Genomic DNA, 21,462 nt, shown 5'->3' on the forward strand with positions numbered 1-21,462 from the left:
TCTTGATGCAAGACTCGGGCCCCCCCATGGGGATTGCATGCTCACAATGCAGCCACCGGACAGCGGCTCCTTTTTCTCACTCTGATCCAACCCCAGACTCAACATCGTCTCTTAATTTCCTGTAGCACAGCAAGGAACTATGCTGAAACATTGCTGAAAGCCCCTGTTGAAGAGACTCCTCAGCAGCTCAGGTCAGCGAGAGAAAAGGAGCAATACAAGAGCAGGTAAGAGGCTCACAAAGTCCAGGTCACTGACTTTCAGCAGGGGTCCCTACCACACGCCTCCCTCAGAGAACCTGGCCTGTCTTCACTTTCTTCTTCGTTCAAACTGTTTCTGCCCTGGGCTTGCTCCCAACACCTTTTCCTGGTTGGTTCGCCTGCTGACTTACCTAGAGCTGTGAACCTAGTGCTGTGGCAGATCTTACTGGCCTGTTGCTAGCTCTGCACTCAGCCTCAAAGTCCATCTCTCCATGGGGCGTGCAAACACCAGGCATGGAGCGGGCACTGAGTGAATACTGGTGCCAGACCACAATACAGGACAATCACACGGGCAGAGGAAATTGGGTCAAAGAGAATAGGCAATGGAAAAGAATGAAAAACGACAGTATGTTCCTAGAACCGATGAGGCAATCCAAAGAATGCGTCCTCCCCAGCATGGTGTCAGTGTGAGAGCCACTGGCCAGGCTGACCAGCCTTCACTGCAGCTCAGTACTCACACTATGAAGCACATCCTCCCATGGCCTTAAGTGAAAGGCCCAAGTGGGGCTATGCTGGAGGTGCCGGCGGGGAGGCATGAGGAACAGGACACCTTACATAACCCAAAGAAGAGATGACGACAAGCACTCGGGTTTTTTCTTTTAATTATTTACCAGATAAAAAAGAAAAAATAGTGATTGTTTCTCTTCACCCCCAACATTTCAGTTTACCAAGGTCAAATGGGAGAGAAGTTTGTTGAACAGTGATTCGTGCTCCTGGCCTGGAGCAAATTCTTCTTCCCCTCTGCTCTACACCACCTCAAGCAGGAGGAGCAGGCCAAAGGGCTCCAGGTGGAACACTTGTACTGTGGCCGCCAAGGGGCAGTAGTTGGGCTGTCTTCTTTTCTTCTCCCTGTTGCCAGAACATTTAGACCTCTCCTGTCTGTCCCCCCTCACCATCCTCCCCAATTCATCAAGGAAGTAGGAAGATGGTCTGGAGGCAGGCACAGGCGTAGAGCAGGGCCGAGAAGTACACAGCACATGTGGCAGAAGGCCACGATCTTCTGCTTCTATTGCACATCTTGGCTCAGACGCCCTGCCCTGAGCAATGGACTACAAAGTAAAACGCTTCTGCAATTCAGACAACCTGTGGTTTGTGCCAGGCTCAAGAAAGGGAGGTGCTGTTGTTGTGTGGCTTGTTCTGATACATATATATTTCAGTTATTCCATGATAGGGGCAAGGCGAAGATTATGCCTCTTTTAAAAAGCATTCTGGGTTTGATACTTGGGGCCCTGCCGTCACCTGGGCTTCTCCTCCTCAAGTTAAAAAGCCCAAGAATAACCCTTTCTCCAGTCAGATCTTCTGCATAAGATGGAAGAGCAGCAGTGTCCCCCAACCACACAAGCTCCCTCTCCAGTCATCATTACTCTGAGCCACTCAGGGGTGACCTCCTTCTGAACACCTGGAGAATCTGACAAATGACCCCAGAGAAAAATCTTTTACACTGTATGTTTCTCCATAAAGTGGCACCTATTTGATTCTCATTCTTCTCATTTCCAACGAAAAGAGACTGGAAAAAGTTGTTTCACTGACCTTACACACAGAATAAATTCCTCTAAAAAACAGTGAGGATGGGGGAAAAGGACTGATTTTGATTTGGCAAAGCTGCAAATCTTTCACCTTCATTGGCTGGCACGAAGCTGGTGGGTGAAGGCAAACCTGACTGAGCCAACGGCGAGCAGGGCAGGCTGCGGGAGACGACAGGGCAGACACAGGACTATAAACCGTGGCACTATAAAGACGAGGAGGCAGGTCCGGGACACGGGCCGGGAGCGAGCCGCGGAGCACGCTTCCAGAAACTGTGTCTGTCCTGCAGTAAGTGGCAGCATCCAGGTAAACTGGAGTAGTTCTTCTTCCTCCTCTTCCCAACAAATTCTGAGAGTTTCTCATTTAAATAACTATGTACACACACACACAAGCCTGGTCACTCTTTTACATGAGGGTCCTTCACTTGAGGGTCCTATAATGGCTTTAGAGAGTCGGTTCCAATTGCCTTTTTGGAGATTTACTGCTTGGGACCAAACCTGCAAGGAGAAGAAATGACTGAACAGTTCACCAGGCAGATCTTTAAAACGAAAGCATCCCAGTGATTAAGAGATTGAGTCTTAAATATAAATAATGAGCCTGCAACTCCCTTACTGGGCTTTGGTAGCATGGCAAATTGAGTAACTGGGCTGGGACTCATCAACTCTGTGCCTGGCTACTGTCAGCCAGAGGTCCCGCTGCCCACCAGCAACCCTAGAAGACAGCTCCATACCTCCCTCTGATAAGGACAGTTTCTCAAGTTCAGCTTCAAGTTCAGCATCCGAGATCCTAGGCTTAGGCACAATGTTGGTATAAAATGTCTCATGGGTGTTGTCAGGCAGATACGAAGGTTCTTTGGTGGTATCCTGAAGAAGGATGTCCAATTCCTTCTCCAGTTCCTCACTGTCAAAATCTGGAAAGAAAAGATGACATAAGGACACATGAAGACCAGGGAGGAAACACATGAATGAGTCAAGGACTGAGGATAGCCAAACCCAGCCCAACTTTACAAAACATGTCCAGACCTCCTTGCAGGTTAAAAAAAGTCATGCAAGTTAGGACACAAAAGGCACCTTCAAGCAGATACTCTCCTTCCATACACAGAGCGAAGTCATTCTGGAGATCTATTTTGCTAACACCATGGAACCCCTGCTTCCCCTTGCCCTTGAAGGAGGACCCTCCAGTGACAAGGCTAGTGAGTAAGGAAAGCTGGAGCACAGAGGGGTCATTGGCACAGCCTCTCAAGGAGGGAAGGACAATTCCTTCTAACTGCCCTTGTGGCTAAGGCCCAGAGACAGGGCAGGGTAGGAGAGCCCTGCCTGTGCCAGGAAAAGCAGATTGATGATCAAACCTATCACAACACGAGGAAGTGAAGTCCTCTTAGAAAGGAAAGAAGAAAGAGTCACTTTGTCAACTCACCTAAGCCATTGGTTACCCCACCAGCCAGAGTCTGAGAAACTTCATCCTGGGTGTCGCACAGCTGTAAGAGAAAAGTGCAAGGCCTTGAACTCTGAATGGTGTCTCTGAGGGCCTCAATGGTCAGGGTTACAAAGTAATGCTGCCCCATCTGAGAATCAAGGAAAGCTTCCTCAGGTTCACAAGGTAGAGAGTCAAGTTTGGGTAGAGGAGGTGCAACAATGTCACATCTGTCCTCAGTCACTTCTTCTGTCAGGGTCCCTCCCCAGCTCCCTCCTGTACCTCCTGGATCTGATCCACCAGGCTCTCTGCCTTCTCCACTGTGACATCCTTCATGGAGAGTTTCAGTGCTCCTACCCCAGCCTGATAGGCATTGAAAACCTAAAGAGAAAGCAAAGTTATCAGTGCAAATGAAGAACACTGGGCCAAATACACGCAATATTGTTTCATCTCTAAAAGATAACTTCGGGTTTTTTGGGTTTCTTTTGCCACCCATGCTTGATTCAGTCCATGCCAACTGAGGCCAAAATCTCCCAACAGGAGAGGCAAAGGCAATCCCAACCATATCGTGAAAGAGCCCGGGGCTCCCACAAACAGCAAAGCCGCAGTGGCAGGGATGAGGACTGCATGCCGGAGAGACCAGCCACGTCCTGGAGCAGAGGTGCGGTGGCTACCATCTGATCTGTCTGGGAGGCATAGATCCGGTCCAGGATGCCTTGAACAGTGTCCAGCTTGGCATGGAGGGCCTCGATGCGCTTCTCCGTCCGTTGCTTGGCCTTGAGAGATCTCAGTGCCTGGGGGGCATGGAAACTTGGTCAGGGTCAGACTAGGCAGGCCAAAGCGCCAGAGGAAGATAGCCCTTCTCAGGTGAGAAAACCATCCCAGGCCTCCTTCCCTCTTGTTTGTAAAACAAGTTATGGCACCTGGGCCACTTGCCGCCTGTTCCCCTCAAGCCCCCAGTTCCTCTCTGAGCTGCGGGGGTGTGTCTCACTGTCAGCCCAGGGCACAGGTACACAGCTGGAGGGAAAAGGGAAAACTCACCAGCTGCTTCTTTCCTGCTCGGCAGGCCCGGCGGGCTTCTTCTTTACACCTACGAAACAAAGGAAGAGATCAGGATGACTATGTCATTGGATAGAGGTGGCAGGGTCCTGAGGGGTCCCCAAGAGTAGCACTTAGTTAAGGTACTTTCAAATCTGAAGATCAAACCCATTCCATCTAGTGGCAAGAAAAACGATGCCCGACAGCCCACTGCCAAACTCTTGCAGCAAGTTGAGATATAAGCTTGAGCATGTGCATGTGGGAAAGGCAGACTAAGGAAAAGCTGTTTCAACCCATAGGGAGAGAGAGCATGTCAACAAGGCACCTGAAAAACAGATTCCCACCTTGGGAGCCAGGAGAAAGGGAATGAATTTCTAATACCAACAATGACCTTGGACATATCCCTTCGCCTTCTGACAGTGTTGGGCTTCTCCTGCTGTAAGATGGAGTGAGCGAGCACACTCTAAATCAGTGTCTATATGTCCCACTTTCCAGAGAAGTGTTCATGTGCCTTTAGCAGGGACACCTTGTGTGGTCATCCAAGGGGACGAGCAGGAGTCCCTCAGAAAGACCTGTATCCCCACATCCCTAAGACAAGGCTTGGCTCAAGAAATACTGGTTAAATGGATACTGACATGGAAGAGCATAAACATAACATTAACAGTTGTAATCTTTGGGGGAAGAATTAAATTTCATTTTTTTCCTTTGCGATAGCCTGTGCTTTCTGTGATTGCTGCATTGAGCAGTCAGCACCTTTGTAATTAGTATCAAAATAACCTTTTTTTTAAAGAGCCAGCAGACACCAATGCTTTGCCGGCTCTGAGGGGGCAGGGGGCACTCAGCTCAGTGGTGGTTACCTCTCTGCTTCCTGGGACAAGGACTCCACTTTGCGCGAGAGCAGCTGTTCACTCTGCATCAGCTGGTACACCCCAACATCTACGTCGTTGACAGGAGAGACCTTGGCATGTGGCCCCCGGGCAAACTTCACAATCTGAGGGACAGGGACAAATTACTGCTGCCCCCACCACAAATGCTGAGGAACCCCCAGGCACAAATGCTGGTGGGCATGTCAGTCAATACTTAATAAGCCATCAGTGAGTCAATGACTGAACGAATGACCCTCCATACCTTTTCCCCATTCTGCTCGAGGACCGTGACTCTCTTCTCCTTCTGCAGTTGCAGCAACACCAAGTAGAAGGTCCTCTCATCTGGGCAGCAGCCCGCACAGAGGGTGCTCAGCTCCGACAGGGCCACCACAGGGTGGGAGGAGAGAGGGGAGTTCTGATACACACGATACACCTCCTCGGCCTTCTCCTGCAGGGAAGGCAACACGTGCTGACAGGCCTTGACGGCCTCCCATGGGGCCCAATGAACCCTGATCCCATGCTTCAAAACCATCATCACACAAGGCAAGAGCAGGGGATCCCCGACTCCATCTTCCCTAAAGTAGCAGCTTTCGAAAAGGAAAAAGGATTTGTGTTGTTTTAAACCTTGGAGGAAAGTTCCAGGTACACAATATATTGGGAGCCAGCTCTGTGCTTCACTTCCATCTGGGACTTCACACTTCTGCATGTCCCTGCCCCTTGGTTCCCCAAGGGAAGAATGAGGCGGTGTGGTGTGGTGCAGTGGCCATGAGCAAGAGCTGAGGCCTGGTTTTCAGCACAGCCCGTGTGACCCTGGACCAGTCACAGTCTCACTGGTCCTTAGCATCTCCTCACAAACTGAAGAAGGTGGATGAGATGACACCTAAATTCCCTTCTAATCTTGGTCTCTCCATTTTTATGCCAATTGGCAATGCTGCAAATAAGAACATTACTGAGTCTATAAAGAGTCTCAAGAGAGAAGGATGTGACAAACAGATGGGATAGGGTTTGTGAGAAGTCTAAGAAATATATGTTCCAAGAAATGGGGCCGGCCCCATGGCCAAGTGGTTAAGTTTGTGCACTCTGCTTTGCCGGTCCAGGGTTTGCTGGTTCGGATCCTGGGCACGGACATGGCACTGCTCATGAAGACATGCTGAGGCGGCATCCCACATGCCACAATTAGAAGGACCTACAACTAGAATATACAAGTATGTACTGGGGGGCTTTGGGGAGAAGAAGAAGAAGAAGAAAAAAAAAAGATTGGCAACAGATGTTAGCTCAGGGCCAATTTAAAAAAAAGGTTCCAAGAAACGATGCCACTATGTTCCACTCACATGGAAACTACTCTCTCAGTCTTCCACAAATAAGAAATGTTTACTGAGGTATACAGAGAATGCTATGAAAACACAGAGAAAGAATATCCAGGAGTTCAGAGGTTGCTCAGAAAAAAATGTTTTTTGAGCAGAATTCTGAATGGTGAGTAAGTTACTAGGTGAAATAAGTGGGCGGGGCATCTCAGGAAGAGAGCCGATCAGGAGCAGTGGCAGAGTATGAGTCAATGTGGGTTTGTGGATGCGGTCGAAAAGGGGAGAGAGAGCAGAAGCACTCTGTCTCATACAAAGTGTAACATCTATGCTGTCCTTTATTCTGCAGATGGCAGGTGGGCACTGAAGGGAAAGGACATGGCTAGATCAACAGAGATCTAGCTGACAAATGGGAAAGGATGGATTCTAGGAGTCAGGCTTAGAGGCAGGGAGACCATTTATTAAAGAGAATATAAGGGATTGAACAGAACAATGGTAATAGGGACAGAGAAGGGATGGGTCCAAGCAAAACTGAAAAGATAAAACTGGCAGTCCATGGTAACTGGGTCTGGGGTGGAAGGAGAAAGAAGAGTCTAGGATGGCTTCTGGCTTCTGGCTTGAGTGATGGGTGGATGTGATGCTATTAATTAATAGCAAGAATATAGGAGAAAAAGCATATTTTAAAGGAAAGACAAAACCTTCCACTTTGAACATGTTGGTTTGGCATGTGTGTTGGTTTAAGATGCCAAAGTATTAAAACTTAAATTAAGAAAAGGAAAGTATAAAATAATCTTAAGAAAGTATTTAAAAAATCTGATTAACCTGAACGTAGAGGATGCTTTCCTAAGCAAGACCAGAAATTCAGTAGCCATAAAGGCAAATCTGAGAGATCTGAATGTAGAAATATGAAAACTTCTATAGGTAAAAGACATCATAAATAAAAAATGAAAAGCATACAAGAGACTGGAAAACAATACTTCCATCCCTAATACTAAATATATTACATATATGTCTCTCTCTAATACATGAAGAACTCCTACAAATTAATATAAAAGACAAACAATCCACTATAAACATAGGCAAAGGATATAAACAGGTAATTCATAAAAGGGGACGTGTAAATGGCCAATGGATTGGTGAAAAGACGCTCAGATCACAAACAGTATCATTTTTATTCATCACATTGGCAAAATTTAAAAGACTGATGTTATCCAGTGCTGGAAAGGATGTTGGGAGACTGGACAATTTAAAGTAGTCTTGATGAAAGTGTAAATTAGTACAAACTTTTGAAAAGTAATTTGGCAATTTCTGTTAAAATTTAAAATGTACATAAGCATTTCTAGAAACTGATTCCATAAAAATAAAAGTAGAAGAACACAGATGTATACACAAGGCTGTCAGAGAAGTATTTTTTTTGTAACAGAAATTGGAATGACGTAAATGTCCATCTGTGTGATAACTACTGCATAAATTGTGGCATATCTATAGATTATTATGCAGCCATCCAAAATAATGCAGTAGATCTATATTGTGTAGAGACGTGGAAAGATGCTCAGGATATTAAAGAGGAAAGAAAAGAAAAGCAGGTTGTAGACCAATAGGTAAAATAAGATGCCATTTCCGGAAAAAAATGGAGTGTATGTGTATACTTGTGTGTCTATGTGTATACTTGTGTGTGTATGTGTATATTCATTTAGATAGTCAACAAACATTTATTGACTCTCTACTATGTACTAGGCACTGTTCCCAGGGTCCATGGCCCTGGAACTTTCCCCTTCTGGTAGGAGAGATAGATAACAAATAAACAAGTAAATAAGATTTTCAGGAAGTATTAAATGCTAACAAGAAAATAAAATGGAAACTAATATAATAGTGTGGGACAGGATCAATAAGATATGTCTGTAACACACACACATGAATGGGAAGGGAACATACCCGAAGAGATGGAAATGGGATGAAGACAAAGGAAACTCATTTCTTTGTATGTATTTTTTGAAATAACAAATCAATGGTCAATTTTTACGTTTCTATATTTTTTCAAAGAAAATTCAAAGTTACTGGCTGCCTTCTGTGTCTAGACTTGGGAAAATCAATTTACCTCAGAAGCAGGCTTGCTTTGTTTTATAAAAATATCCAGTAAGACCCTTTAGTTTCACACATGTAAACAAGTCTCCACCCTACGAGAACACAGTGAAGTCACCATGCATTTGAAAGCAGATGCCCCCAAATGAGATTAAGCGTCAAGTGTTCTGTTTATTGATGTAAACTGGGTATAGATTTAACAGTACCATGCCCCAGCAGAGCTAGAAGATTGATTTTCCTACCTAAATAGGATTAGACTACATTGCTGTCAAAAATTATTGTTGGTTCTTGGAAGAGCTATGCAATTCCACCCCCATCTCTGCCTTTGCTCTCAAAAGACTGAGTCCAAAACCACATCTGTGGGATAAACGGAGCTCCCTGCCTTTGCTCCAGGTCGGAGAACACGTGAGGTAAGACTCCAAAGAGGAATGCAGCTTGCCTCAGAACCACCCACACCATCATGTAGTTTCTGTGGGCCTTGGCTGAGCATGGAGGTAGGGCACTGGGTTGGGGGGATAATCAAGTGGGTGGGGGAGAGTGGAGTGCAGAGGGGGACAGGGGTGTGCCCTTAAGAAAATGCATGCTGCTCAGTCAAAATCCTGGGGGACTGGGAGAGCTGGTAGATTTGGGAGACCTCCTCCTCTGTCTGAGGCCGAGAGGGTTGGGGGTGTTGAGATACCAAGAAAGTGGAGTTTCTCTTGGGGTGGGGAATGGGGATTCTGAGCCAGCTCCAGCTGTGCGGAAGCTTCCAGGGCTTGCAAGGGCCCTGAGGTTGGGCTTGGTCTGTGTTTCAAAAAGAAATACTGTCTGCTACCCAGTGTTCAGTCAACTTTATAACACACACACATACTTAAAGCTTACTATGGCCTTGTCCACAGCAGTCTGAGTGGAGTGGGGGGGCTGAAGCAGGTCTGCACTGGGTTAAAGACTGGGTGGGAGGTGAGGAAGTGGTGACAATAAAACTTGGCTGAGGAGAGAGACAGAGCAGTAACTAGGCAGGGGCTCAGGTCCCACAGAGGAGTCATTCTGTGACGGGAAAAACCTGACTGGGTTCAGAGGCTGCAGGAGAGCAGCGAAAGAGAGGGAGATGGGATAAACAGATCAAGAGGCTACGTGATGGGACAAGGGGACAAGCAGGGAGGGACAGACTTGAGTACATGCGGAACAGAGGAAGGACACTTCATCCTCTGAGCTTGGGGAGAAGGAAGGGCTCAGAGGAGGTTACACTGGAGGAAGGACAGAACACTGAAGGTACGACTCAGGAAATTCCGCCTTCTCAATGATGTGTCTGCAGAGAGTAGGGGGGGAGAATGGACGAGTGTGTGAGGGGCTGGGAGAGGACAAGACAGCTGGGCTGTGTAGTGGCTCTGAGGGTCCTCCTACAGCTGGGGGCCGGGAAAGCGGCTCTGGTCTGGGTGATAGGGTGATTTTCTCGGCAGGGACGCAGACCATGGGGGCTGATCTAAGGCAGCTGATTTGCTGGTGTCTCTGGTATGGATCGAGAGAGGCGCAAAGGAGCCGAGGGCAGTGATGAGGAAAGCAGTCAAGCATGAGCGACATGCTCTAGGCTGGGCAGGGAAGGCAGGCCAGGAGGAAGCTCACTGACCAGGAGAGCATGAAGGGATCAAGGGCCTGGTGGCATCTTCGATGGAAGTTCATTTCAGAGGAGGAACTCAGCCTCGTTTGCCGATTTAGGGGAGGGCAAAGCTGAAGTCACAAGGTCCTGAGAAATTCTTGTCAGTAAACTACAGAAGGCAAAGCATTTTCTAAACTTCAGCTTATCATTAATCCCTACAAATACAGAAAATAATCAACTGTACGTTACTGACAATTCGTAGACAAAGGATCACCCTTGAAATGTACAAGTCCAACTAACAACTAAATGATATGCCACAAAGTACCATATAAGGGAGGCCCGATAAACTCAGTTATCAACTCTGTCACCAGGTCAAAAAGTAAGTTCTTTTTCCAAGGATACACACAAGGAATGTGCAGGATCCTGTCATCACACCAGATGACACCCAGCCCTCTCCCTTCTGAGCACCTACCTTAAGCAGCTCCACAGCCACAAGCACCTCTTCGGCAGGAACCTTATTATCCCCTAGCATGTTGGAAAGAGTCCACTTGAGGGGCTTCAGCAGGAAGACTCCAACCCCCCAGGAGATCCAGCTGCTGTCTACACTGGCCATGAAGTCTGACTCCCGCTGCAGCTCACCTCGACTGCAGGCAAAGAAAGAAAAGGGTATACAGTAGGCTTAATGCAATGTCCCCTTACAGTCTCCACCTCCTCCCTTACCCCAAAAGAGGAAATTTGATCATCGTAAATACCATTTCTCAGGCACCTACTCTGTGTCCGCTACTGTTCCTGCTCCAGCTCTAAGCCTCAGAACAACTCTGCAAGGCGGATGGTGTTACCAGCAGTTTAGCTCAGGAGAAAACTGAGGCACTGGGAAGGTGGGAGAGGCCAGAGCTAATCTATAATTTGGCTCCAAAACGCAAGCTCTCCACTAAGACTACTGAGGTGCAGGAGGCTACAGGGCCTATGTGGAGACTTCCTTTCACAAATGGACCTCAGCATGATAAAATGAAAACAATGGTGGATTACCGTCAAGTGCAAGACCTAAGAAAGAATACAAACATATTCAGAGGAAGGGTTTTCTGCTATTCCTAAGTGAGGGTGGAGATAAGATATAAGCATTTCATGGTACTGGGAATGAGGAGCTAAACTTGCTGAAGGCACACCATGGGCCAGGCCCTACACTGAGGCCTATGTAAGAAACAGGTCTTCAAATCCTCACAATGAACCTGAGGACAATGACCACCATTTTCTAATTGGTCAAACTGAAGCTTAAAGAGGGGCACATACTCTGTCCATGGTCACATAATTCAGCACGCGGCAGAGCCAGGATTTGAGCCCAGGTCATCTGGCCCTCAAGCAAAGTTGTCAACCACTGTGCTAGGCTGCCTCCACGGGAAACCGTCTCCCTCAGAAATTCCTCGGGCACCAGACCCCATGGAGCACCAGGAGGCATCAGCAGAGTGCCGGCAGTCAGGCGGGGGGACATCAAGGGGCTGGGGGTCTCTGGATCGGAGCGGCAGAGAAGGTCCTGCTGCAGCAAGGAAGCCCAGCCTGTTCCCGCCCGTCACTGACTTCTCCAGCTACCGTCTCCCCTGCGCCCCACTGCAGGCATGAACTAAAACCGTGTCCACAGTACACTTTCTCAGAAAAGACAAGTTTCAGAAATGGCCTGTGGCACTCGTGTCAGCCACTGGAAAGGTACTGGGGAGGAGGGAGACCTCTCAGGCAGGAAGAGAGGAAAGCTGAGAGCAGCACAGCACAGGTGAGCTTCTCCTTCACCCACGGACGGAGGCACTATGCTCCCACGGCCGCTTTGGGTGACATCTACCATGTGAAGCGCAGAAGACCCAGCCAGAACACCAGGGCCAGTCCTGGCATGGCCTTAACTAGCTGTGTGACCCAGAGTAAATGGCTCCATCTCGCTGAGACTGTTTCCTCTTCTGTCTGCTGAGGATGAGCCTATGGGCGCACCCACCGGACTGATGAGGGGCTCAGAGGAAGCGGTGTGGAGAGTATCTGCCTGTTGCGAAGAGCTGTACAGGTACTGGATACCCATGTCACCGCCTCAGGTGCCTCCCGCACCCCGCACCTGTCGCACAGGTAGCACCCGCAGGACCTTCTCAGGACACCAAGATACTCAGTAAAGCCCTCAACCTCCCTCATGTCCTCTGCTCCAAACAGCCCGTGCCACGGACAAGCCAAGAGAGGCCGGACCACGGCCGTGCCGGGGGCGGCGGGCAGGATCCCACAGGCCTCTTTGCCACGACCGCCCTCCTTGGCTCTGACCTTCCTGAGTTCAGTGAATCCCATCTCACAGGACTTCTACTCCGGGCTAACTCAAACCTGGAAGCCCCTACGAAATAACTACATAACGGGGTCCCAGCCGGGGCAAATCACTGTCACCTCTGTCAGACCGGCCCCTCCTCTTACCGTCTGGATCTCATCTACGCGGACCACCCCGGCCCCCAACTTCCCCGCTACGCCGTCTCCCTCCACACCCACCAGCCCAGCCCCGTCCTGCCTTCCTCCTGCGCCTGCCGAACAGACACGGGACGGTCCTTGGGGCCCGGCCCTGGCAGCGCGGCGCGCGGTCCCAGGAGGTCCGGAGGCAGCCCCCCGCCCGGCCCGGCCCGGCCCGACCCGCCCTCACCGCAGCAGGTCCTGCAGCACGGTGGCCAGCCCCAGCGGGACGCTGCCCTTGCGCTGGAAGGCCTCCTGCAAGTCCCGCAGACGCAGGCGCACCACCCCCTGGCGGCGGCTGTGGCTCAGCACCAACGGCGCCCAGAAGCCCATCTTGCTGTCCCAGTCGGTGCTGTTCACCTCGCGACTCCTTTTGAAGGCGGAGAACAGGAAGGACATGCGCTCCTCATCCTCCTCCCACTCGGGGGGCAGCAGGCCCGCCGGGTCTCCCCCGGCCGGAGCCTCGGCCTCCCGCTCCGGGGACCACATCGGAACCCCAGCCCCGCCAAGGCTCCAAACACAACCCTGACCCTGGTCCCCTTCCGCCCTAGTTCCCTCCCGGCTTCCGTTCCTTGACCACCTCCTCCCCTGTCACTACGTCACCGCCGCTCCAGCGTGAAAAAAGTCGCGTGCGTTCTCACTGCGCATGCGTCTCTCGGGCCTCCCTGCGACAGAAGCGGGAAGACTACCGTACTTTCGGAGAGACTCAAAGCGCTTGCGTCGACACCTCCTCCCGCAGTCTTTGTGAGGAAAGAGGGCTTCGCGCGTGCGCGTCCCCTCGGGAATCATAGAGTTTGGGGAAGCGTTATAGACAGGCAAGCAGTTACGCCCCTAACTTGGGGTGGCTTCCGATGGTGGGGCTGGAGGGTTGGCTGGAGCGGGTGGGGGGCGCCGCGCCGCCGGGTGCCGGCCGGCCTGACTTCAGACGTTGAAACTTCCGAGCTCCGTCCGCGCCGGAGCGGCCCTCGGTGTCCATCTCAGTGCCACTATCCAGCTGAGGATCCCTTAGGCTCGAGCTCAAGTCTGATCTCTCGGAAACCCGCTCCGACTGCCTGGCGCGTTGCTGGGCTCCTTCCTGAGCTGCAGGTCAGCGGTTACCGCTCTGCGTCCCGTTCCCGAGGCCCCTGAGGCGGGTGCAGTGCCTTCAAGAGCTTGCTGTGACACCTCGTGGTGCTGAAGAAATGTTTCTTAAACTGAAAGGGCGTAATTTGACCCTGCCCTTCTAGTGTCTTAGAATCTTGTTAGAATGAGAGCTCATATACAAGATCCTCATAAACTTAGAGCAATGAAGACGTGCAGTGTGTTAAGAATAAACTGGCTTCTTTTTAATCGGCCCGTTTAAAAGGTGAAAAGAATTTCTTGTTTAATGGGACCGGGTTACGATCGCCAGAGTTGCATATGAATCTGGCCTTTGTCGCGCACTGGCTGTGCGGCCTTGGTCAAGTACCTAACCTTTCTGAGCCCCTTTCCTAGTCGGGCTGTTTGACGGCGATGTTATGATGTATGTAAAGTACCCGCCCATAGGTGAGGTGTTACCACCGAGTAGCAGGATGTCTCGTAGTTGAAACAGCATAAGGAGGAGCTTTAATGAGAATTTCGAAGGAGGGGAAGGGCTGCGTTGGTCATGGGAACGAACGTGTCGGCTGCTACTGACGCTCCGCCAGCACTTTCAAGTCCCTCTCTCATTCACTGCTCATAACGAGTGACAGAAATTCCCTCTGAACGCACTCTAGACGGGCTCCTTGACCAGCCTGCCGACCTTGGCCTGTAAAGACTTGAACAAACACCGACGGAGTTTTTAACAGCTCAAGGCCTCATCCCCGGGATGACGCTGGCTCTCCTTAAAGTGCATGCCCGAGAAAACTCGGGGCTGTCCACAGAGTTCGCTGTTTGTTCCGCCCGCCGCCTGGGGACAGGGCCTGTGGCTTCTGTGGCAGCAGTGTGACGCGGATAAGCCGGTTGGCAGCACAGGTGGGCCCCAGGGACCACCCCCTTCCCGGTTTTGTGATTTCTTACCGCCCTGACTCTGCAGAGACCCCCTGGTCTTCCTCCCTATTCCCTTGTTCTCTTTTTAAAATCCCAGTCGCCTGTGTGCTGGAAGTTGAGTTCACTTCACCCTGGCCTTTTTTCCCTTTGGCAGTAGTATACTACTGATTAACATCTGTCCTTACTACTTTAACTAGTGTCTGGCTCTGTAAACAAAGATAAATATTTGACACAACCCCATGAGATAAGTTTTGGCACTTGCTCTATTTAACAGAAGAGAAAGTTGAACCGCGCTCTTTTAAGTCTGGTGGAGAACATTCCAGAAAAGAAGAATAGTATGTAATTTGAGCAAATAAGTTATACCCTAAGAAGCACATTTCTGCGCTGCTGTCATGCCCAAAAAATGGCTGGTTGGTTTGTGTCATGAGAGGGACCGGGTTGTTTTCTCACCCAGGTCTCGGGGTGTGTGTCAAAATAGTCCTGCTCCTAAGCATTTTCAGGAGAGCAAAGTTGTGTACCTGTGGCCACCTGCACCTGAAAATGCCACTGGGCTCCTGACTCCTCGAGGCAGAGGGTTCTCCGCTGTCACCGTTTGGAGGGTGAAGAACTCCTGGGAGTAGTGGAGAGTGGCAGGAGAAGCTCGGCTGATCCTGAGAGGGGTGACGGGCTGCATGGCAAGCCCTTCTCACCTCAGTGCTTCCCCTGCCGCACTCTTCCTCTGCTCTGGTGCTGGGCTCCTTTGCATCCTTTAGTGTGACCAGGGAACCAGGCAAAGAAAGGGTTACTGAGGACCTGCTCAACAACAAACGTAACCTGTCAAATGCTGTTCAGACAGGAAGGAGCTAGGTATCCTGTTTTGCAGAAGTTGTTGTCCCCATTGTGCAGGTGTTCATGTTTTGCAAACAAATCACACATTTACAGAAAGACCCTGGCAAATCGTTCCAGCACCAGCCGTCCTAAAGTTACCTTTAACTCATTAACATGCTGAATTCTCCTTCTCTGGGAGGGTCCAAACAACCATTTTTAGATCATGCAATGTATGTGATAACACATACACATGTTATGCAAGTGCCTTAAAGGAGCACAGTTGTTATGCAAATAAACCCCTATCTTCTGCTCTATTTTGTATAAAGTCTCCAGCAGTACTGAGCTAGGAGAGACTGCTTTGGGTGTTATCCCCAGTGTTCTCCATTGCTTGTGCAAGCCATAAACCTTTCTTCACCTACTTCTGCCCTGGTTGTGCATACTCACCAAGAGATGAACCCATTGCATTCAGTTACATTAAGACACAGCTTAAAAGTCACTTCCTCAGAAAGACCTTGTCTGAACACCCTATCTAACATAGCACCCTTAGAAATTTAGAATGGATGGATTAATCAACACCTGCTGATTAATCTTAACATCACAAGAAGGAAAGACAATCAGAGGTTACATGCCTCCTGAAGTAACGTAATATGCAGAAACACCAGTGAAGTATTTTTGTTAAAAAATGGAACCTGAGATCTAAGTACTATTTTATGGAGGTAAAAAAAAAAATTAAGAGAGCGGCCTGGTGGTGTAGTGGTTAAGTTCACATGCTCTGCTTTGGCAGCCTCGGGTTTGCAGGTTCAGATCCCAGGCGGGGACCTAGACACCGCTCGTCAAGCCATGCTGTGGTGGCATCCCACATGCAAAGTAGAGGAAGCCTGGCACAGATGTTAGCTCAGGGCCAATCTTCCTCACACACACTCAAACACACACACACACACACACACAACGTCAGAAGGTAGAAGAACATGTTAAGTGAAAACTGAGGTCGCAATGAACAAAGTCCAGACTGAGGAATTCTACTAGGTAATGACCTTGATTCCTTGACAAATAATGGCAACAAAAATAATTTTAATGTGCAATGTTTTGGATCAGATTTGTATCCCATCTGCACAACCATAAAAACTCTCCAAGATAATTAGATACTTTCAATGTTAACTGGATATTTGATGTTATTAGTGAATTATTTTGAGCACGATGATATGGTGGTTATGTTTTCTTAAAAATACTTATATTTTGAAGATACATCTAAGATACTTATGAGTGAAACTGTATAATATTTTTGACAGGAGGTTGGGTAGGGGAAAGTAGGAAAGTATCAATGAACATAAATTTCATACAATGTACCTAGCACATAGCTTGGCACTTAGTTAATGAATAAATAAAGAAATGACTCCCACCTGCATTCTGGATTTATCTCTGTTAGTAAGTAGCTGCATGACCTCAGGCAAGCAGGTTTCCTCACAGGTTCCTCCTCTATGAATTAAAGGTTTCTATGCCACGATCTTGTGGTTTTTCCTAGGGCCCACTTTCTGATTTTACATGTACTATCCACTGTAAATGTGTGAGTGAGTGCAGAAGCTCTTTAGTTTGGGGAGTGTGAAGAACAGATGTCGCCTAAACATCACCGTCTTGTGGCAGTGATATTTATTTACTGATGCCCCCAATATGTTTTTGGTCAGACACCTAAGCAGGCTCAGTCCAGCCATAATGTACAAATATCATAGAGGCTTCAAACACTGCAATGCCTCTATAATGCTGCGTGATGCTTCATGCCATCTCTCCTGCTTACTGGGGATGCGTCATCATTTTTGTAGAAATATGCATACTTGTTGTATTATCCAGTTATGTCTAGTTCTTATCTCTAGGATTCACAGCCTTTAAGACTTGGCTAGAAGAGGAGTGAAAAAAATAGATTATTCCTAGTCTATGAGATTTATAAGAGAAGAAGCCAGGCTTGTTGCTATTCTGTTGAGGCACCACTATGTTCTGTAAGCCCTTCTTGATCTCTTTGATTCCTCTTCCTTCCTTCCTGCTCCAGGCTGTATTGAGTGTCCCTTATTATCTCTCTATAACCTTGTATACTTCTCTATCATTTTGTGTGCCACATTGTCTTCTAAGTTTCCATTTATATGCCTGTCTCTCTGACTAGTTTAAGTGCCTTGCTGGAAGGGACCATGTTCTTAATTATGTTTGTTTCTAGAATAGTGCCAAGAACATCCTAAGGATTTAGTTTGCTAAGTGAATAAATGAATGAATTTAATTAATCAAACCGTGAGTAAAGAAACAATTCCATCAAGGTCTATCCTTTATATCGTAAGAACATTTATCCAAATATAATGTACTGATACAATAGTTGAATAACTTATTTGTTTCTGGGCTGTTTTAAACTGAAATACCTCTAAATTGAGTTGCCTACAAGCTTGGACAGAGGGCTTAGAGGAATCGCAGATGTGGGAAATCCCTTTGCTGCTTTCTTCAAAGTGTCCAAACCACAGGAAGGTGTCTCTGTCTATCTATTCATGACCGTGACCTTCTAGAATGCATCAGTGACAGTTTGTGAAACTGTTCATTGTCACTCCAAAGAATATATTGCTTTTTAATCTCCCTGTCTTCTCTTCCACTCTTCCCTTTTAAATTGCTCTGTATTCCAGTCCAGCATGTAAGTAGCCTGGAAGTCGTCATTCTGTTCTAACAACAAGTAAAAAGGTGGACAAACTAAAAATCAACAATTCTTCTTAGATCCTTCAGAGAAGTGAGATCAGAGGGCAAACTGCTACCACAAAAACTGGAGAGACAGGTGGATACAGAGAACCACAACTTACTGGAGAAGAGACCTGTAGACAACCTTCCTTGGGAACCAGTAGCAGAGTGGGAAAACCAAAACTGAAAGTGTGGACAAGCATGAAAGTTAAAGACTCCGAGTAAGGCCGGTCTAGAGGGATCCCCAAACTATTGTGAGTTTTACCTCCAGGAGATCTTCCAGGTTCTTACAGTGAAGGTTAAAAAATCCCTTCTTGCTTCCTGCGGGGGGCGAGGGAGTAGCATTTTGAACTATGAAAGTGTTCAGTTCTTCTAAACAAGGCCTGCTCTCAAGAGAAACTTTTTCTTAACAGCTCTGTGCAGTTTTATTAATCATTCAAGTGCAGCAGCATCTGGTAAGATCGGATGGAATTGGAATTTAATAGTGAACAGACATTCTCTCTAATAGTTTGAAAGAAGCCACTACCTTCTCTTTTCACAAACATGTTTTCACAGAGCCAATACAGTACTAGCCATTAACCCAGTACACCAAGTGTACCAAAGCAGAAAAGATGCCACAAGAAAAATAGCCACATTAGAAAGACTTCAGCATTTTAGAAAAAGAGTAAAACACTTTTAGTTTCTCCCCTTCAGCCCTTAAAACAACATCATACAGTCTGGATCTACCTGTACAGTCCTATATCAGCTTCGGGAATATTTGTCAAGAGGGCCAAAATAAAGTGACGCTGGCCGGTACAGTCTTTGGATATGTAGGCAGTGGAGGGGGAGAAAGTCAGTTCTCGGAACAAATTGTCAGCCTCAGTCTCATCGGCAGGGTCTTTGAATTCATGGTTCTCCCATGCTTCTTCCACGTGCTTGTCTTTTTCTCGCATGTGCTCCAGCTTGGAATCCATCTGTGCCTCTTGGTTCTCTTCCATTTTGTGGGTCAGCTCCTCTTCTGCCATTTTACTGAAGTTGTGTTCTCTTCTACTGCTTTCTGAAACATTTGTTTCTGGTGCTCTCCTTTCTCAGCAAGCTGCTTCAAGACCTCACCTTCTTGGGACTTGTGTCTTTCTTTTGTGGCTTCTAATTTCTTCTGAATTTCCTGCAGGGAAAGACTCTTCTTTGGAGGTGAAAGGGAGAATGCTGGGATGGATTCTTTTGACCAAGGACTGAGAAACTGCTCAGAAGCCTGGCCTGAGGGACACTTCTTCAGACTTTCATTTGAATATCAGAAGAAGTCATGGTGAACAGAAGACAAGAGCCTGGCAGTGTACTCTACATAATCCACTGGCAAGAAAACCCCCTGCTTCATCTATGTCCACTATGGTGGAAAACAAAATGCCCAAGCTAATATTAACCAACAATGCTGAACTCCTGTTCTTCCTGGGGTTTAAGCTCCTTGTCTAAGAGCAGACAAAATTAATTAGGTTTATGAACCTCAAGGTTTTAGGTTATAATATTTTCTGCCTTGTGTCATGAAATAGTCTACATCCCATCTTAATTTTTTTTTTGCTGAGGAAGATTCGCCCTAAGCTAACATCTGTGCCAATCTTCTTCTATTTTGTATGTGGGCTGCTGCCACAGCATGACCACTGATGAGTGGTGTAGTTCCATGCCCTGGAACTGAACCTGGGCCTCCAAAGTGGAACACGCTGAACTTAACCACTAGGCCACTGGAGCTGGCCCAGCCTTCTTGATTTCTTAAAGGTCATGATACTTTTAGACTCCAGTGAGTACCAAAAACATAGGCCTACAGGTTCCCAACAACTAGAAATTAAAATCAGAGGCAATGAAATGATCTAACCCCAGCAGAGCATTAGATGCAGCACCAGACTCAGGATGGATGTGGCCCTGGTCAGGCTAGGAAAAACAAGCAGCTTCCCCCGGTCAGAGCACGCCCTGCACTCCAGCCTCTGGTCCTGCTCCTTCCTCCCTACACCCTTTTGAATCTCCCCAAACTCTCAACACCCTAGACCCTGCCCGTGGGTTAGAGAAACTGTTTTACCAGAACCTAATCTGTTGGGGTTTTATCAGCGTCTAACTGACACGGGGGAAGGAAAATACCCAACTTCAGGCTCTGTGGCCATCCTGTCTTACCTAAGGTTGTGGGGAACTGAGAAGTACTGGTGAAGTTCACAACCCAGGGACACATGCTCATTATGAGATGAGACCTAATCATAGATCTATAGAACAGCTTCCTCCCCCCACAACCTCACAACCACGTTATTAAGGCCTATTTACCACAGTTCTTTTTTCCCCAATACATCATGTACAGCTTTCAACAAAAAAAATTACACGGCATACTAAAAGGGGGAAAAATACAGTTTAAAGAGACAGAGCAAGTATCAGAACCAGAGTTAGACACAGCAGGAATGTTGGAATTATCAAATCAGCAATCTAAAGTAACTATGATTAATATGCTAAGGATTCTAATAGAAAAAGTAGACAACATGCAAAACCAGATAGGTAATATAAGCAGAGAGATGGGAATTGGAAGAAAGAATCAAAAAGAAATGTTTGAGATCAAAAACACTGTAACAAAAATGAAGAATGTCTTTGATGAGCTCATTAGCACACTAGCTGTGGCTGAGAAAAGAATCAGTGAGCTTAAGGATTTGTCAATAGAAACTTCTAAAACTGAAAAGCAAGAGAAAAAAAGACCAAAAAAAAAAAAAGGAACAGAATATCCAAGAACTATGGGACAACTACAAAAGGTGTAATATACATGTAACAGGAATATCAGAAGAGAAGAGAGAGAGAAAGTAACAGAAGAAATATTTGAAATAATAATGACTGAATTTCTCAAAATTAATGTCAGATATCAAACCACAGATCCAAAAAGCTCAGAGAACACCCAGCAGAATAAATGCCAAAATAAAACTACACCTAAGGATATTGTGTTCAAACTGCAGAAAGTCAAAGATGAGGAAAAAGTCTTGAAAGAAGCCAAAGGAAAAGAAACTTTGTCTATAGAGGAACAAAGATAAGAATTACATTTGACTTCTCTTTGGCGAGAGCATGCAAGCAAGAAGAGAATAGAGTAAAATATTTAACATTTTGAGAGGAAAAAAACTACCTAGAATTCTATACGCAGCAAAATCACCCTTCAAAAGTGAAAGAGGGGGCAGCCCCGGTGGCCTGGTTAAGTATGGTGTGCTCCGCTTCAGCAGCCCAGGTTTGCTTCCTGGGTGCAGACCTCTACCACTCATCTGCCGAGTGGCCATCTGTGGCGGCAGCTCACATACAAAAGAAAAAGAGGAAGATTGGCAACAGGTGTTAGTTCAGGGTCACTATTCCTCAGCAAAAGAAAAGAAAAGAAAAGAAAGTGAAGAGGAATAAAAACTTGCCCAGACAAACAAAAATTGAGGGAATTTGTTGCTAGTAGACCTGATTTGCAAGAAAGG

The 21,462-nt window shown here is 47.4% G+C and overlaps 1 protein-coding gene and 1 pseudogene across 2 annotated transcripts; both read right to left on the minus strand.

Moving 5' to 3' along the window:
- Positions 1-842: 842 nt before the first annotated feature.
- CHMP7 (charged multivesicular body protein 7) lies at positions 843-13,062 on the minus strand. 2 transcript variants are annotated; one of them, XM_046656937.1, is made up of 10 exons: positions 12,711-13,062; positions 10,530-10,701; positions 5,361-5,546; positions 5,090-5,223; positions 4,236-4,284; positions 3,869-3,988; positions 3,477-3,575; positions 3,198-3,258; positions 2,512-2,691; positions 843-2,278 (listed from the first exon to the last, which is right to left on the minus strand). In XM_046656937.1, exons 1-10 carry the CDS (start codon positions 13,007-13,009, stop codon positions 2,226-2,228), a joined length of 1,353 nt encoding a protein of 450 aa, XP_046512893.1. In that variant the 5' UTR covers positions 13,010-13,062; the 3' UTR covers positions 843-2,225. The 2 variants fall into 2 exon arrangements, with proteins under 2 accessions (XP_046512893.1, XP_046512894.1); XM_046656938.1 differs by having other exon boundaries at positions 12,881-13,059.
- Positions 13,063-18,527: 5,465 nt separating this feature from the next.
- LOC124237624 (stathmin-like) lies at positions 18,528-19,480 on the minus strand (annotated as a pseudogene).
- Between the last annotated feature and the right edge of the window lie 1,982 nt (positions 19,481-21,462).

Source organism: Equus quagga, chromosome 3, assembly GCF_021613505.1.
Source record: "Equus quagga isolate Etosha38 chromosome 3, UCLA_HA_Equagga_1.0, whole genome shotgun sequence".
NCBI classification, from domain to species: domain Eukaryota; kingdom Metazoa; phylum Chordata; class Mammalia; order Perissodactyla; family Equidae; genus Equus; species Equus quagga.